Here is an 18,309-nt window from a genome sequence, read left to right as displayed (position 1 = left end):
GGGACAGAGAATGGTGTGTGTGTGTAGGGACAGAGAATGGTGTGTGTGTGTAGGGACAGAGAATGTTGTGTGTGTAGGGACAGAGAATGATGTGTGTGTAGGGACAGAGAATGGTGTGTGTATAGGGACAGAGAATGGTGTGTGTGTAGGGACAGAGAATGATGTGTGTGTAGGGACAGAGAATGGTGTGTGTAGGGACAGAGAATGGTGTGTGTGTAGGGACAGAGAATGTTGTGTGTGTGTAGGGACAGAGAATGGTGTGTGTGTAGGGACAGAGAATGGTGTGTGTGTAGGGACAGAGAATGGTGTGTGTATAGGGACAGAGAATGATGTGTGTGTAGGGACAGAGAATGGTGTGTGTATAGGGACAGAGAATGGTGTGTGTGTAGGGACAGAGAATGATGTGTGTGTAGGGACAGAGAATGGTGTGTGTGTAGGGACAGAGAATGGTGTGTGTGTATGGACAGAGAATGGTGTGTGTGTAGGGACAGAGAATGGTGTGTGTGTAGGGACAGAGAATGGTGTGTGTGTAGGGGCAGAGAATGGTGTGTGTGTAGGGACAGAGAATGGTGTGTGTGTAGGGACAGAGAATGGTGTGTGTAGGGACAGAGAATGGTGTGTGTGTGTAGGGACAGAGAATGTTGTGTGTGTAGGGACAGAGAATGATGTGTGTGTAGGGACAGAGAATGATGTGTGTGTAGGGACAGAGAATGTTGTGTGTGTAGGGACAGAGAATGTTGTGTGTGTAGGGACAGAGAATGGTGTGTGTGGGGACAGAGAATGGTGTGTGTATAGGGACAGAGAATGGTGTGTGTAGGGACAGAGAATGGTGTGTGTGTAGGGACAGAGAATGGTGTGTGTGTAGGGACAGAGAATGGTGTGTGTGTAGGGACAGAGAATGTTTGTGTAGGTGCAGAGCATGTTGTTTGTGTAGGTGCAGAGCATGTTTGTGTGAACAACATTCCCGTTGGGTTACTGGGTGACCAGGCAGTTTCCATGGTGACTGACCCTCTGAGCAACACTTGAGCTGTCTTGATTGTTGGTGTTTTGCAGGTGACGGCAGGTGATGGAATGATTTCCAATGATCAGTGACGCACGTCAAGGCACTGGACCATGGCTAGCAAAACCACCCCCAGCCCCTCCAGGATCCCCGTCCCTGTCCCTGTCCCCGTGCGCTCCCCCCCTGCGCCCACCCCCATCTCGGCCTGCTATGCGGTGCGGGAGGTCAGCGACAACGCCAACGTGGTCAGCAAGCACCACGACAGCAAGCTGCACCCCGCCGCTGAGAACGGCATGGTGACCGACACGCCCATGACTGCCGTCGTCTCTCCCCAGGGCGGCATGGGGAAAGGGTTCGAGACCTTCCTCATGACCGGAGATATGATCATCCGCACCACCCCGCCGCACCAAAAGTCGCGAGGGGCGGAGGGCGACTCTCCGTCTCCGAGTCTCAAGCGGAAAGATGTGAGTGGGGGGGACAGCAACTCGCCGCGGGAGATGTTCTCGGTGGAGACGTCGCCCAAAATCACTGCCCCCAAGCGCATCGTGCAGACAGCCACCACGGAGAACGGGGCGCAGCTGGTCGCTCCTCTACCGGTGCGCGCACCTGTGGCCAGTTTCGAGGAACTGTCGGACATGTCGCAGTCGTCTTCGTCGGGGGAATTCACGGAAACCCCCAAGCAGAGCAGCAGTAATAGCCGTTCCCCAGAAACCCCCACGCTGGTGGCGGACACCTCGCGACTGGACGAAGCGTTAGAAACGCTGGGTCGCTTGGGGTCATCGTTACCAAGCAGCCAGGCCAACAGTGCGGACAATACGCTGAACGAGGCGCCCAGCTCGGGGGACAGCGGTGTGCTGCAGGACAGCAACGGCTCAGACTCGGACACGCTGGACCACAAGGACGACGACGTCCAGAGGGTGATGACCACCAGCATGAGCGAGGAGAAGATCGTCAGCGAGATGTCCAAGACCGACACCAACCGCCCCCTGGTGCGCACCAGCAAGAGCCACGAGAACTATCTACAAACGGAGGCGGGGCTGTCGCTGGTGACCATCGACATCGACGACAACATGGCGTACTCGCTGGACACGCTGACCTACCAGGACAGCAACTCCGACTCGTCCACGGAGAAGGTGAGCGAACTTTCGCAGCAGCAGGTCCGCAGTCTGCACAACTCGCCGGAGAGGAAACTGGGGAAGAGTGCGGGAACTGGTGGCGAGGGCGACCGAGAGTTTCTCCCTGGCTTCATCAGTCTGCAGGACTCACGGCCAGGAAAGCCCAAACTGAAACACCACGAGGAGGGCAGGCTCAACGGGAACTCCCCCTCTCCTCGCGGGGACAGTCTCAGCCCGTCTGCTGACAGAAAGAACACTAACACGTCGTGTGATTCAGACGGGGACGTGATGCACATGAGCATACGCAGTGACGAGTCTGACACGGACAGTCTGTATCACCAGCCGTCCAAAGGCGTGGACCAGCCCTCTGCCGCACGACTCGCCAAACGGCTGTACAACCTGGAAGGCTTTCGCAAGTCCGACGTCTCCAGGCATCTCAGCAAAAAGTAAGCAAGCGTCTCATTACTTTTTTCCCAAGCTTGGAAGGTGGAAGGATTGAAAGTTGCCATGTGACCTTTTTTGAAGAAACAAGAAAGCGAAAGTTGAATTGTACTTGAAGCAAAAAAGATTTTTTTTAAAGCAGTTGATTTCTTAATTTAGAGGTGAAACTTGAATTAATTTTTAAGTCTCCTTCTCCTTTCTCCTCCTTGTATACACCCATGTAAAGTTAGACGATATATCTTGTGCATTTTAAATTATGTCTCTTCCTATTTTGAGCCCATGAGGTGAGATCAACATTTGGTATTGTCATCATTTTCACGAGTTTTCATTCACAAACACCTGGGAAATAAATCTCATGTTCCCCATGCAATAAATCGAGGTGGTGAATGGGTTTGAGCTTTCAGGTGAAACGTGGATTGTCAAAGTAAAAGCCAATCAGGCTGATTGTTTGATGTGTGGAACCATCGCGGCTTTGGATTTGTGTTTCCGAGGACAACGATTGTAAGCATTCACTCTCAAAGACCCAATCAATGTTGATAAGTACCGCGGCGACTCATGGTCAATTTGCAACTTATCTCTGTAATCGCAAAATCCACAACGAAAAGTCATAAACACTTAAAAAGAAAAGAAATATGCTCAACACTTACTGAACTCACACGTATGATCGCAGCTCTGTACATTTTCAGACTGGAAGAAAAGCGTCAACATGCTACGTTTGACGTCACATACAAGGTTGACGTGTTATCTCGAGCTACTGTGACGATGCTTTGTGGCCCGAGTTGGATTATAAAAATTCGTCTCCCTGTGGGTTATTGTGCATTTTGTTGCACAACCAAAATGATGACAAAAACGATGTTTGGTGGCTTGTTGTCAGACCAACATTTTGTTGTTGGTCCTCGGGGAGCATATCGCCTTTTGTCTCATATTTATCAACCGCGGCCTTCGGCCTTGGTCGATAAAGATGAAACAAAAGACGATATGGTCCCCTTGGACCAACAAAAAAACTGGTCTGTCAACAAGCCACCAAACATCTTATAATATCCAGATTTAGCCCTGTGTCAGCTTTGTCATCACACGGAATGAATCTCAACATTCGCTCTTCTTCCTGTATGTGACGTGACTTGCTTGACGTGACTTGCTTGACGGGACTTGCTTGACGGGACTTGCTTGACGGGACTTGCTGGACGGGACTTGCTTGACGTGACTTGCTTGACGTGACTTGCTTGACGTGACTTGCTTGACGTGACTTGCTTGACGTGACTTGCTTGACGGGACTTGCTTGACGGGACTTGCTTGACGGGACTTGCTGGACGGGACTTGCTTGACGGGACTTGCTTGACGGGACTTGCTTGACGTGACTTGCTTGACGGGACTTGCTTGACGTGACTTGCTTGACGGGACTTGCTTGACGGGACTTGCTTGACGGGACTTGCTTGACGGGACTTGCTTGACGGGACTTGCTTGACGGGACTTGCTTGACGGGACTTGCTTGACGGGACTTGCTTGACGGGACTTGCTTGACGTGACTTGCTTGACGGGACTTGCTTGACGGGACTTGCTTGACGGGACTTGCTTGACGGGACTTGCTTGACGGGACTTGCTTGACGTGACTTGCTTGACGTGACTTGCTTGACGTGACTTGCTTGACGGGACTTGCTTGACGGGACTTGCTTGACGGGACTTGCTTGACGGGACTTGCTTGACGGGACTTGCTTGACGGGACTTGCTTGACGGGACTTGCTTGACGGGACTTGCTTGACGGGACTTGCTTGACGGGACTTGCTTGACGGGACTTGCTTGACGGGACTTGCTTGACGGGACTTGCTTGACGGGACTTGCTTGACGGGACTTGCTAGAGGGGACTTGCTAGAGGGGACTTGCTTGACGGGACTTGCTTGACGGGACTTGCTTGACGGGACTTGCTTGACGGGACTTGCTTGACGGGACTTGCTTGACGGGACTTGCTTGACGGGACTTGCTTGACGGGACTTGCTTGACGGGACTTGCTTGACGGGACTTGCTTGACGGGACTTGCTTGACGGGACTTGCTAGAGGGGACTTGCTAGAGGGGACTTGCTAGAGGGGACTTGCTTGACGGGACTTGCTTGACGGGACTTGCTTGACGGGACTTGCTTGACGGGACTTGCTTGACGGGACTTGCTTGACGGGACTTGCTTGACGGGACTTGCTTGACGGGACTTGCTTGACGGGACTTGCTTGACGGGACTTGCTTGACGGGACTTGCTTGACGGGACTTGCTTGACGGGACTTGCTAGACGGGACTTGCTGGACGGGACTTGCTGGACGGGACTTGCTTGACGGGACTTGCTTGACGGGACTTGCTTGACGGGACTTGCTTGACGGGACTTGCTTGACGGGACTTGCTTGACGGGACTTGCTTGACGGGACTTGCTTGACGGGACTTGCTTGACGTGACTTGCTTGACGTGACTTGCTTGACGGGACTTGCTTGACGGGACTTGCTTGACGGGACTTGCTTGACGGGACTTGCTTGACGGGACTTGCTTGACGGGACTTGCTTGACGGGACTTGCTTGACGGGACTTGCTTGACGGGACTTGCTTGACGGGACTTGCTTGACGGGACTTGCTTGACGGGACTTGCTTGACGGGACTTGCTTGACGGGACTTGCTTGACGGGACTTGCTTGACGGGACTTGCTTGACGGGACTTGCTTGACGGGACTTGCTTGACGGGACTTGCTTGACGGGACTTGCTTGACGGGACTTGCTTGACGGGACTTGCTTGACGGGACTTGCTTGACGGGACTTGCTTGACGGGACTTGCTTGACGGGACTTGCTTGACGGGACTTGCTTGACGGGACTTGCTTGACGGGACTTGCTTGACGGGACTTGCTTGACGGGACTTGCTTGACGGGACTTGCTAGAGGGGACTTGCTAGAGGGGACTTGCTTGACGGGACTTGCTTGACGGGACTTGCTTGACGGGACTTGCTTGACGGGACTTGCTTGACGGGACTTGCTTGACGGGACTTGCTTGACGGGACTTGCTTGACGGGACTTGCTTGACGGGACTTGCTAGAGGGGACTTGCTGGACGGGACTTGCTGGACGGGACTTGCTTGACGGGACTTGCTTGACGGGACTTGCTTGACGGGACTTGCTTGACGGGACTTGCTTGACGGGACTTGCTTGACGTGACTTGCTTGACGGGACTTGCTTGACGGGACTTGCTTGACGGGACTTGCTTGACGGGACTTGCTGGACGGGACTTGCTTGACGGGACTTGCTTGACGGGACTTGCTGGACGGGACTTGCTGGACGGGACTTGCTTGACGGGACTTGCTGGACGGGACTTGCTGGACGGGACTTGCTTGACGGGACTTGCTTGACGGGACTTGCTGGAGGCTATACCTGTGGCACAGTGGAACCCCCTTTTAAGACTTCCTCTCTCACCTGGTTTTCTCACATTTCTCTTGGTAGTCTCTGTAAATGTACCTTTTATTTGAAAGACTCCCTCCTTGTAAAGACCTGGTTTTCTCACATTGTGGCCTTAAAAGTGGGGTTCCACTGTAAAGCCAATATGTTTGTGCTTATAAAACCTGTGTATCAATGTGCTCTGAAAATGACCTTTGCATGGGGCTATATCGGGAGTATAGCCAACATGTTTGTGCTTGTCCTGTCTATCACCGATGTGCACTGACATTTGCAGAAATGATTTTAGTACCCTGGTGGCAGATGAGTACCTCAAGTACTTTGACTTTGGTGGGGACAGCTTGGACGCTGCTCTGCGCAAGTTCCTGCACCAGTTCTGTCTGACCGGAGAGACGCAGGAGCGAGAGCGAGTGCTGGCGCACTTCTCTCGACACTTCATCGAGTGTAACCCTGGGGCTTTCAATTCCGAGGGTACGTTCCACACGGTGCATGCTTCTGGTGAGCGTAGCTAGAGTCAACGGGTTTGTAAGTAGAGAGGTAGTTTCATTCCACTTGTAGCTAGTCAACAGGTTTGTAAGTAGAGTAGTTTCATTCCTTCTGTAGCTAGATTCAACGGGAAGTAAAGGGGAAGTTTCATTCCACTTGTAACTTGAGTCAACGGGTTTGTAAGTAGATTAGTTTCATTCCACTTGTAGCTAGTCAACTGGTTTGAAAGTAGAACGGTAGTTTCATTACACTTGTAGCTAGTCAACGGGTTTGTAAGTAGAGGGGTAGTTTCATTCCACTTGTAGCTAGTCAACGGGTTTGTAAGTAGAGGGGTAGTTTCATTCCACTTGTAGCTAGAGTCAACTGGTTTGTAAGCAGAGGTGTAGTTTCAATGTTTTCATTCCACACGTAGCTAGAGTCAACTGGTCTGTAAATACATGGGTAGTTTCATTCCACTTGTAGCTAGAGTCAACGGGTCTGTAAATACATGGGTAGTTTCATTCCACTTGTAGCTAGAGTCAACGGGTCTGTAAATACATGGGTAGTTTCATTCCACTTGTAGCTAGAGTCAACTGGTCTGTAAATACATGGTAGTTTCATTCCACTTGTAGCTAGAGTCAACTGATCTGTAAATACATGGGTAGTTTCATTCCACTTGTAGCTAGAGTCAACTGGTCTGTAAATACATGGATAGTTTCATTACACTTGTAGCTAGAGTCAACGGGTTTGTAAATACATGGGTACATGTAGTTTCAATCCACTTGTAGCTAGAGTCAACTGGTCTGTAAATACATGGGTAGTTTCATTCCACTTGTAGCTAGTCAACGGGTTTGTAAGTAGAGGGGTAGTTTCATTCCACTTGAAGATAGTCAACGGGTTTGTAAGTAGAGGGGTAGTTTCATTCCACTTGTAGCTAGTCAACGGGTTTGTAAATACATGGTAGTTTCATTCCACTTGTAGCTAGAGTCAACTGGTCTGTAAATACATGGTAGTTTCATTCCACTTGTAGCTAGAGTCAACTGATCTGTAAGTAAAGGGGTAGTTTCATTCCACTTGTAGCTAGAGTCAACTGGTCTGTAAATACATGGGTAGTTTCATTCCACTTGTAGCTAGAGTCAACTGGTCTGTTAATACATGGGTAGTTTCATTCCACTTGTAGCTAGAGTCAACTGGTCTGTAAATACATGGGTAGTTTCATTCCACTTGTAGCTAGAGTCAACAGGTTTGTAAGTAAAGGGGTAGTTTCATTCCACTTGTAGCTAGAGTCAACGGGTTTGTAAATACATGGGTAGTTTCATTCCACTTGTAGCTAGAGTCAACTGGTCTGTAAATACATGGGTAGTTTCATTCCACTTGTAGCTAGAGTCAACTGGTCTGTTAATACATGGGTAGTTTCATTCCACTTGTAGCTAGAGTCAACTGGTCTGTAAATACATGGATAGTTTCATTACACTTGTAGCTAGTCAACGGGTTTGTAAGTAAAGGGGTAGTTTCATTCCACTTGTAGCTAGAGTCAACTGGTCTGTAAATACATGGGTAGTTTCATTCCACTTGTAGCTAGAGTCAACTGGTCTGTAAATACATGGGTAGTTTCATTCCACTTGTAGCTAGAGTCAACTGGTCTGTAAATACATGGTAGTTTCATTCCACTTGTAGCTAGAGTCAACTGATCTGTAAATACAGGGGTAGTTTCATTCCACTTGTAGCTAGAGTCAACTGGTCTGTAAATACATGGGTAGTTTCATTCCACTTGTAGCTAGAATCAACGGGTTTGTAAATACATGGGTACATGTAGTTTCATTCCACTTGTAGCTAGAGTCAACTGATCTGTAAATACATGGGTAGTTTCAGTAGCTAGAGTCAACTGGTCTGTAAATACATGGATAGTTTCATTACACTTGTAGCTAGAGTCAACTGGTCTGTAAATACATGGGTAGTTTCATTCCACTTGTAGCTAGAGTCAACTGATCTGTAAATACATGGGTAGTTTCAGTAGCTAGAGTCAACTGGTCTGTAAATACATGGATAGTTTCATTACACTTGTAGCTAGTCAACGGGTTTGTAAGTAAAGGGGTAGTTTCATTCCACTTGTAGCTAGAGTCAACTGGTCTGTAAATACATGGGTAGTTTCATTCCACTTGTAGCTAGAGTCAACGGGTCTGTAAATACATGGGTAGTTTCAGTAGCTAGAGTCAACTGGTCTGTTAATACATGGGTAGTTTCATTCCACTTGTAGCTAGAGTCAACTGGTCTGTAAATACATGGTAGTTTCATTCCACTTGTAGCTAGAGTCAACTGGTCTGTAAATACATGGGTAGTTTCATTCCACTTGTAGCTAGAGTCAACTGATCTGTAAATACATGGGTAGTTTCAGTAGCTAGAGTCAACTGGTCTGTAAATACATGGATAGTTTCATTACACTTGTAGCTAGAGTCAACTGATCTGTAAATACATGGGTAGTTTCAGTAGCTAGAGTCAACTGGTCTGTAAATACATGGATAGTTTCATTCCACTTGTAGCTAGAGTCAACTGGTCTGTAAATACATGGGTAGTTTCATTCCACTTGTAGCTAGAATCAACGGGTTTGTAAGTAGAGTAGTTTCATTCCTTGTGTAGCTAGATTCAACGGGTTTCAACCGTTTGTGAAGCTACTCTTACACTGTGCCATGCCGAATTGCCCTTGCGAATAGAATTTTCCAATAATTCACAATCCATGATCGGGACATGGTCGCAAGACATTCGTAAATGTTCTTAGCCATTCGCCACCATTCGTCTCTTGTTTTGAACATAGCAACATGTTCCTAATATTCGCAAAGAAGTCATATTCTTAACTTTTTTGCAACGTACTTGTAAGATTTCGCAAGACATTCGAAATCATCGCAATGTATTCGTAACGCTCGCAAGGCATTCGCAACCATTCGTTATGCCCGTCTCACACTGTGCTGAATATTCTTGCGAGCATTTGTAATCATCGCAATGTATTCGTCAGGCTCGCAAGGCATTCGCAAACATTCGTTATGCCTGTCTTACACTGTGCCGAATATCCTTGTGAATATAGATTTTTACACAAAACATCACGCATTCACATCGGCCAGCAGATCGCAGCTATTTCCGCATATCCTACTTTTCACGGCCTATTATTCCAAGTCACACGGGTATTTTGGTGGACATTTTTATCTATACCTATACAATTTTGCCAGGAAAGACCCTTTTGTCAATCGTGGGATCTTTAACGTGCACACCCCAATGTAGTGTACACGAAGGGACCTCGGTTTTTCGTCTCATCCGAAAGACTAGCACTTGAACCCACCACCTAGGTTAGGAAAGGGGGGGAGAAAATTGCTAATGCCCTGACCCAGGGTCGAACTCGCTTCCGAGCGCAAGTGCGTTACCACTCGGCCACCCAGTCCGCTGAAGACTGAAGAATATGCATTCTTTGCGAATATTAGGAGCATGTTGCAAATATTCGCAACAAGAGACGAATGGTGGCGAATGGTTAAGAACATTTACGAATGTCTTGCGACCATGTCCCGATCATTACGACTTATTGGTGAATTCTATTCGCAAGGGAAATTCGGCACAGTGTAAGAGCAGTATTACGAACAATGCGAATTGCATAATTGCTTTATTCGTAAAAATGTTTGCAAGCACTCGCAACACTCGCAAGGCCACTCGCAACGTTCGTAATACATCCGCAAGACATTTGTATATGGATTTGTATGTATTCGCAATGATTGGTAAGGCTTCGAATTTTCAATATTTTTTCCTGTCCATTCGTCTCTTTTTTTGCCGAATACAGCATGTTCATATTCGCAAGGATATTCGGCACAGTGTAAGATAGGCATAAGTAAAAGAGTAGTTTGATTCCACTTGTAGCTAGAGTCAACGGGTTTGTAAGTAGAGAGGTAGTTTCATTCCTCACTTAGCTAGAGTCAACGGTTTGTAAGTGTGAGGGGGGGGGGGGGAGGTTCATGGTTGTATCAACACAGGGAGTGAAGGGTACTTTCTACACGTAGCTATTCAAGGCATGGAGTGGCTGGAGTTGGGCATGGGATGTTGCGTGAGACAGGAGACACAGAAACTAAAGCGAGAAAGTATGACGAGGGGTAGGTGGATGGGAATTGAAGGGTTGGGTTACATTACTTACAAGGCCTTCGTTGTCGAGGGCAAGTTACAGGGATGGTCTTGTGGGCTACACTGAGTGAGAGGTGCTTCTCATTTGAAAAGTACAGAAAAAAAGCAGTGAAAAAGGCACGGCTCACTCTGGAGTAAATGGCGTGTCTAGTTGGCTGCAAAAATACAGTATGTCTAATGTGTACGTTCCCATAATCTAGGTTTTAGTCAGTTTTATTGTGAGACAATTGAGAGAAGTAAAGGATTCAGGGGTGATGCATGCATGCTTTGTTTTGAATGCATTCAGTGTGAGTTATTTAGTGTTACCAACTTGCTTTGTGTTTCAGATGCTTGTCATGCTCTAACATGTGCAATAATGTTGAACACAGAAATACTGGTTTGTTTCAGATGCTTGTGTTTCAGATGCTTGTCATGCTCTAACATGTGCAATAATGTTGAACACAGAAATACTGGTTTGTTTCAGATGCTTGTCATACTCTAACATGTGCAATAATGTTGCTGAACACTGATCTACATGGCCAGGTGAGTTATTTTCTGTACTGAAAAACACTGCACATTGTCATTTGATTGTGGATACACTTTGCAGATTTGTTAAGCAGAGACAGTTGAATTGCTCGTGTAAATTGTAATGATCAGAATAAGGACGTTTATTTTATTTCAGTTAATGATGAGAATTGTTAGATCAATCAATCAATCAATCAATCAATATGATAATAATAATAAATAAAGTGTATTTATATTGCGCCTATCCCTTACAAAAAACAAAAATATTTGGCTCTAAGCGCATTACAACATGTGTAGGGACTTATATGAAGCTTATATAGCGCGTATTCTGTGGGTACAGTTCTAAGCGCTTGTCGAAGAGTTGTCAACACAGGACTAACAAAGAAACTAACATCTACAGACGGACACAAACCCTATTACACACTAGCAAACCCTGATAAAACATACAACAAACAACTGTTTAACAACAATGTACACATCAATAGCTAGGTCCAAACACAAAGAAAACACCTCTCACAGATAGTGCATCCACAAAGAGAAAGCGTACATCATCAATCTACAACTGTGAAACGTTGCAATATTTAAAATGTAAGAAGCACACTCAGCGGCGCTATAGAATCAGGTCATGTCAGCTAGTGTCTGTTACATGAAGCAGAAAAAACAATATCCAGTGAGTACAATATCCAGTGAGTACAATATCCAGTGAGTACAATATCCAGTGAGTACAATATCCAGTGAGTACACAATTTGTGTTTTCAAATTCAAACTCACCAGATACGGTCAATGACAATTTGTGTTATTAACCTCACCAGGGATATTCAACGAGCACTGTCAAACAGTATTAATCTGCAACATTCTGTCTTCTTTTTCAGAATATTGGACGCAAGATGACGTGTGCAGACTTTGTAGAAAATTTGTCTGATTTAAACGACGGTGAGAACTTTCCCAAAGAAGTGCTGAAGTCCATCTACAACTCCATCAAGGCTGAACCTATAGAGTGGGCGGTGTAAGTCTTGCTTGCTTGCTGTAGTAAAGATTACAGTGGAGTAGACGATTTTTTTAAATAACTGTCTGGTTTGGATGGGTTCTGGAAGAGTGAATACCCTTTCGTTTTCTCTGACAAACATAGGAGGGGCCAATCACTAGTGAGGGGTGTGTCGGAAACACTCCTGAGCATGAACACTCCTGAACACATAGCATGCGTTTCCAACACACCCCTCAGTAGTGATTGGCCCCTCCAATGTTTGTCGGAGGAAACGCAAGGGTATTCACTCACGGTCACCGATACATTCACAGAGCTATTTTCAGAATTCATCTATTCCACTATATCGGTTGGAACACATTGGTAGTTGTAAGGTAGGTCGTTTTTAGAACCTCTCAACATATTGCAAAACACGTATATATCACGGTCCAGTAGACAATGTTCAGAAATAACTGTCAAGTATTTATGGGTTGCAGGAGAGTTACTTGTCCTTGCTTTTCCTTGGCAACACTGAGGCGAGCTGTTGGCCATTCACTAGTGATGGCTTGGCTCTACACTAGGTCAATGATCTGTGCAGGAGGTGATTGACAGTTTAGTGAGAGGAAAACAGTTGTCCCTTGTGCGAAGTGGCTTTGTCTATTTGGCTAGAACAATTAGAATGTGTTTGTTATTCCGTTAGTACGATTTTACCTGGGGTGAGTTCACCCGTGTAGAAACATGTACTGTACGTTCTGTCACCTAAAACTGGCGTTGTACTCACTGAATTGAAGAAGGTGGGCTGAAGGGCACAACAACGTTGCCTCCCAAACCGAAAAGCCCAGTTAGATTGGTTGTTGAAACTGTGATTTCAACCAATCAGAACCTGCGGTTTGTTCTCTCCCGTTGGGGTGGCCCCCACTTTGGGGTTGTGCACTTGGGCCCAGATGTCCAACTTGAAGTGAGAGATGTCTGTGTGTGTTGTCAGGGACGACAGTGTGGGTGAGGGAGATGGACAGACAGAGGAGGGGGTGGGTGGTTCTGCCCAACCCTCCACCACCATGATACAGCTAGGGGGAGGCAACCCTTTCCTCGATGTAAGTACTTTGTTCTTTGTCACTCTGTTTGGTTGTATGTGCTCTTCGGCTGCCGGAGGCACAAAGCCTAATTGAGGAATTCGGGAAATAAGTGTCGGGTTTGTACAGGTTGTGAAAGAGTGAGTACCCTTGCTTTTTGGGGGACAAATAATCGACACATGGTTCTTGTACACTTGTTTGAGACATACCCCCTTGCTAGTGACTAGCCGATACTATCACATGGGAAAGTTTTCCTACGCGACATTATAGGCCAGTCACTTGCGAGGGTGTGTGTCTTAAACATGTGTTCAGGAACCATGTGTCGATTATTTGTCCCGCAAAAAGCAAGGGTGCTCACTCTTTCACAACCTGTACAAACCTGACAGAGATATTTTCGAACATCGTCTATTTCAGTCAGTTTGTTCTTCGTCACGTGTATGCGCTCTTTAATTTCAGTGAATCATGAGCGGCTGTAGGAACATAGTTTCAAGCATAGAGTCTTTTTCCAATGGAAAATATGGGTGAAATTGTGGTAAATTTCGATCTAGACTTGCACTGTAGCATAGGAACAATGTTTCTTGTATCATTAAATGATTGTAGAGTACAAATGATTGGTGTGTTATCAGGTGCCAGACCCCACCAAGACAGTGGAGTACAAGAAAGGCTACGTCATGCGCAAGTCCTGCATGGAACCTGGCAAACGGAAAAGTGAGTACAAATTACATAAGTGTCTCACCTGTGTGGGGTAAGAGTTCTTATCCTAGTTCAGCCTGACAAAGTATAAAAAAAAAAAGATGCAAAACGTTCTTCTTGGCAAGGAAAAACTTAGTTTTCATTGATTAAGAAACGGCAAGATCAAATTGTGTCTGTAACTAAGTAGAACGCAGAAGAAGAGGAAGTGTGTAATTTGGTGAGAAAGATTTGATTTGATCATGTGGAGAGCTTTGTCCATGTGAAGACTGTGAGGCAATTGAGGGGAACATCACATGTACAAGTAGAGAGACCGAGCAATCAGACACTGAGTTGGACATCATGCCATTGTTGCAGCACTTCAGTTAGAGTTATTTCTAATATGTTGAATGTTAGCAAGTGATAAACACCAATGTTACAGCACCGTTTGGCAAGCACGGGTGGCGCTTACAGCACCGTTTGGCAAGCGAGGGTGGCGCATGGTGTACGTGGTACTGCGAGATCTGATCCTGTACCAGTACACTCTATAGCGATATTAACACCATTGTTACAGCACCGTTTGGCAAGCGAGGGTGGCGCATGGTGTACGTGGTGCTGCGTGACTTGATCCTGTACCAGTACAAGGACGAGCACCAGGTGAAGAAGGGACAGTTCGTGGAGAGCGCCAACAACGTCATCCGCGTCCACCACGCCCTGGCCACCAAGGCCAGCGACTACACCAAGAAACAGCACGTTCTGCGCCTCCAGACGTCCGACTGGTCCGAGTTCCTCTTTCAGACTGGGTGAGTTTTTAGTATCGTCACCATTTGTTTTGCTTTCTATGGAACCCCCTTTTTAAGACCTCGAAAAATGTGAGAAAATCAGGCCTTAAAACAGATGGAGTCTTAAACTAGGAGTCAATTGACAGAGGTATTGAACACAATGTCTTACAAAAAAGGTTCTTAAATGGGAGAGAATTTTCAATTAGGGGTCTTAAAAAGTTCTTTGTATCCACAGAGGAAGAAAATATCAAACATGAGTTTTTTGAGTGCCTGGCATACTTTCAATGGGTGGTTCGTTGACTTTGTATCAACAGAGGAACAACAGAGCTTCAAGAGTGGATCGACATGATCAACCTGGTGGCCGCCTCCCTCTCGTCTCCGCCCTTGCCGTCAGGCGTTGGGTCTCAGTCCCGGTTCCAGCGACCACTCATGCCTTCCTCGTGCACCAAACTCAACATCGTGAGTCAGCCCACACTCAACACGCTTGTCAGCCCACACTCAACACGCTTGTCAGCCCACACTCAACACGCTTGTCAGCCCACACTCAACACGCTTGTTAGCCCACACTCAACACGCTTGTCAGCCCACACTCAACACGCTTGTCAGCCCACACTCAACACGCTTGTCAGCCCACACTCAGCACGCTTGTCAGCCCACACTCAGCACGCTTGTCAGCCCACACTCAGCACGCTTGTCAGCCCACACTCAACACGCTTGTCAGCCCACACTCAACACGCTTGTCAGCCCACACTCAGCACGCTTGTCAGCCCACACTCAGCACGCTTGTCAGCCCACACTCAACACGCTTGTCAGCCCACACTCAGCACGCTTGTCAGCCCACACTCAGCACGCTTGTCAGCCCACACTCAGCACGCTTGTCAGCCCACACTCAACACGCTTGTCAGCCCACACTCAACACGCTTGTACACTTTTCATTCTTGCTCCTGAGTAGAAAATAGCCGAGAATTGTCACTTCAGTTCTGTTGCTGTGAGATTATTTTACACATACTGGCAAACTGAGGCGTAAGACTTTTATGGATGACTTGTGTTTCACTAGCATGGTACAATTACAAAATATCTGTTGTGTTACCTGACATGATGTGATAATTGTATGTTTTAGCAAACATGATGTGACAGTTGTGTGTTTCAGTAAACATGAAGTGATAATTCAAACTAAGTTTTCCTTGTTGTTTTTCTCCTTTTTTTTCTTTTCTTTTTTCTTTTTTCAACAAATGTGTCGCATTGATCATATTCCGCCATGAAATTTCAGGCATGTTTATGTGAGCACTTATCATAAGTTTTAAACTTGTTGTGCTCCTTCTTAATGATGTTGTTATATTATCATGTGTCTGTTTACGAATAAAATACTGTTTAAAAAAAAAAAAGGGATAATTATGTGTTTCAGCGTGACTGTGTTTCAGCAAACATGATGTGATAATTGCGTGTTTCAGCAAACATGATGTGATAATTGCGTGTTTCAGCAAACATTATGTGATAATTGCGTGTTTCAGCATGAGCAGCTTGGGTACCACAGTCGCCACATCGGAGAGCTGGAACAGGAGTTACAGTTGCACCGGGCGGCTGCGCCGGAGAAAGGGTCCAAGTCCACCACCATCTCCACCTACCTGGAGAAAGAAAGCTACCTCGAGTTTGAGGTCAGTACTCAGCTACCTTTGGTGGTTTGTTTGTTTGTCTTGTGATTGTGAATGTGCTTCAGTTACAGCCCAAGAGAGGGAGAGAGAGACCAAGCCTTGTTATTATAGAAGGCCACAGAGCTAAATTTAGCTTTGCCATGACGAGAAACACGAGCTACATCCGCCATGCTCATGTGTTGAGCATCTTTTCTGAAAGATCTTTCAACTCCCTGGCAGTTTGAAACAGGTGTCTTGGTGTATTTTCTGTCTTTCACTGAGGCGGTTCAAAACGTACATCTACCTGCTGCAATCCAAAGTTGTGTGTTATGTGTGTGTGCAGTTGAAGCGGTTTAAAACATACGTCTACCTGCTGCAAGCCAAAGTTGTGTGTCATGTGTGTGTGCAGTTGAAGCGGTTTAAAACATACGTCTACCTGCTGCAAGCCAAAGTTGTGTGTCATGTGTGTGTGCAGTTGAAGCGGTTCAAAACATACGTCTACCTGCTGCAAGCCAAAGTTGTGTGTTATGTGTGTGTGCAGTTGAAGCGGTTCAAAACATACGTCTACCTGCTGCAAGCCAAAGTTGTGTGTGTTGTATGTGTGCATTTGAAGCGGTTCAAAACATATGTCTACCTGCTGCAAGCCAAAGTTGTGTGTGTTGTATGTGTGCAGTTGAAGCGGTTCAAAACGTACGTCTACCTGCTGCAAGCCAAAGTTGTGTGTGTTGTATGTGTGCAGTTGAAGCGGTTCAAAACATATGTCTACCTGCTGCAAGCCAAAGTTGTGTGTGTTGTATGTGTGCAGTTGAAGCGGTTCAAAACGTACGTCTACCTGCTGCAAGCCAAAGTTGTGTGTGTTGTGTGTGTGCAGTTGAAGCGGTTCAAAACGTACATCTACCTGCTGCAATCCAAAGTTGTGTGTTATGTGTGTGTGCAGTTGAAGCGGTTCAAAACATACGTCTACCTGCTGCAAGCCAAAGTTGTGTGTAATGTGTGTGTGCAGTTGAAGCGGTTCAAAACATACGTCTACCTGCTGCAAGCCAAAGTTGTGTGTGTTGTGTGTGTGCAGTTGAAGCGGTTCAAAACATACGTCTACCTGCTGCAAGCCAAAGTTGTGTGTAATGTGTGTGTGCAGTTGAAGCGGTTCAAAACATACGTCTACCTGCTGCAAGCCAAAGTTGTGTGTTATGTGTGTGTGCAGTTGAAGCGGTTCAAAACATATGTCTACCTGCTGCAAGCCAAAGTTGTGTGTGTTGTATGTGTGCAGTTGAAGCGGTTCAAAACGTACGTCTACCTGCTGCAAGCCAAAGTCATGTCCCCCATGGAGTTGGAACCGTCGCTAGTGGAGACATCCATTGGTGAAGACGAGGAAATGACATCGCTGCAAGGGTCTCCGGTGGCCGCGGGTCACGGGGCGTTTGTGGGCCCGGCTGCAGTGACCAGCGCTAAGGCCTCGTCGAGTCGCCCCGTGCAACGCAGCCTGTCAGATAGGTACAGTTATCGTGCCGCCATCTACAACACTGAGCGCGTAGAGTATGATATCATTTGATCGCTTGGACATCAGCCTCTTCAACATGTTGCACAAAACACAGACTTGTACATAATATCCCCCGTGCGTATGTTTGCATGGACTCCACAGGTGGTCACCCTCAAGCAGCCGCGTGGTGTCAATACTGCAGGGAGGGGGTGGGGCCGCCAAAGGTCGCTCTCTCTGTCCTACATGTTAAATGTCAGTGTCTTGGGGTTCACATTCTCAAGGCATACATAGGTCAATGCTTGCTGTGTACAAGAATTTATATATGTGTGCTTCGATCTGAACATGTAGATTTCGTCACGCTGAAACCTTAGAAAAGTACAAACTTTGGGGCTTTGGTCTAAGATTGTAGATATCTTTGCGCTTGAATCTAAACTGTACGCCAGTAGAACTGTACGCTTTATTTGCCTGTGGTTGCTATTCACTAATTACTCTGACCTTGACCTCTGTACTTTGGTCTAGTGCTTACTCGGCCATCCTTGTCTGCAGATTGTTATGCTGTAAACTGTAAGTATGAGCCGAGTTTCCCACAGCAAACCTGACTTTTGTCTCTCCACTGTCATAAGA

At 46.7% G+C, this 18,309-nt stretch overlaps 1 protein-coding gene across 5 annotated transcripts in view; it reads left to right on the top strand.

Annotated features, from left to right (window-relative positions):
* LOC138958060 (PH and SEC7 domain-containing protein 1-like) overlaps positions 1 to 18,309 on the top strand; it is a 53,631-nt gene that overhangs the window by 16,547 nt on the left and 18,775 nt on the right. For 4 of the 5 annotated variants that reach the window (XM_070329118.1, XM_070329116.1, XM_070329115.1 and 1 more), the window contains exons 2-11: positions 1,054 to 2,561; positions 6,246 to 6,466; positions 11,052 to 11,110; positions 11,965 to 12,098; positions 13,039 to 13,147; positions 13,753 to 13,834; positions 14,370 to 14,598; positions 14,892 to 15,036; positions 16,089 to 16,232; positions 17,476 to 17,699. In XM_070329118.1, the coding sequence (XP_070185219.1) occupies positions 1,114 to 2,561; positions 6,246 to 6,466; positions 11,052 to 11,110; positions 11,965 to 12,098; positions 13,039 to 13,147; positions 13,753 to 13,834; positions 14,370 to 14,598; positions 14,892 to 15,036; positions 16,089 to 16,232; positions 17,476 to 17,699 (2,795 nt within the window). In that variant the 5' untranslated portion in view covers positions 1,054 to 1,113. The remainder of the gene's footprint in view (positions 1 to 1,053; positions 2,562 to 6,245; positions 6,467 to 11,051; positions 11,111 to 11,964; positions 12,099 to 13,038; positions 13,148 to 13,752; positions 13,835 to 14,369; positions 14,599 to 14,891; positions 15,037 to 16,088; positions 16,233 to 17,475; positions 17,700 to 18,309) is intronic. The other variant, XM_070329117.1, reaches the window with a different exon arrangement.

This window comes from Littorina saxatilis, linkage group LG2 (genome assembly GCF_037325665.1).
Source record: "Littorina saxatilis isolate snail1 linkage group LG2, US_GU_Lsax_2.0, whole genome shotgun sequence".
NCBI classification, from domain to species: domain Eukaryota; kingdom Metazoa; phylum Mollusca; class Gastropoda; order Littorinimorpha; family Littorinidae; genus Littorina; species Littorina saxatilis.
This window is presented reverse-complemented; position numbering and strand designations above follow the sequence as displayed.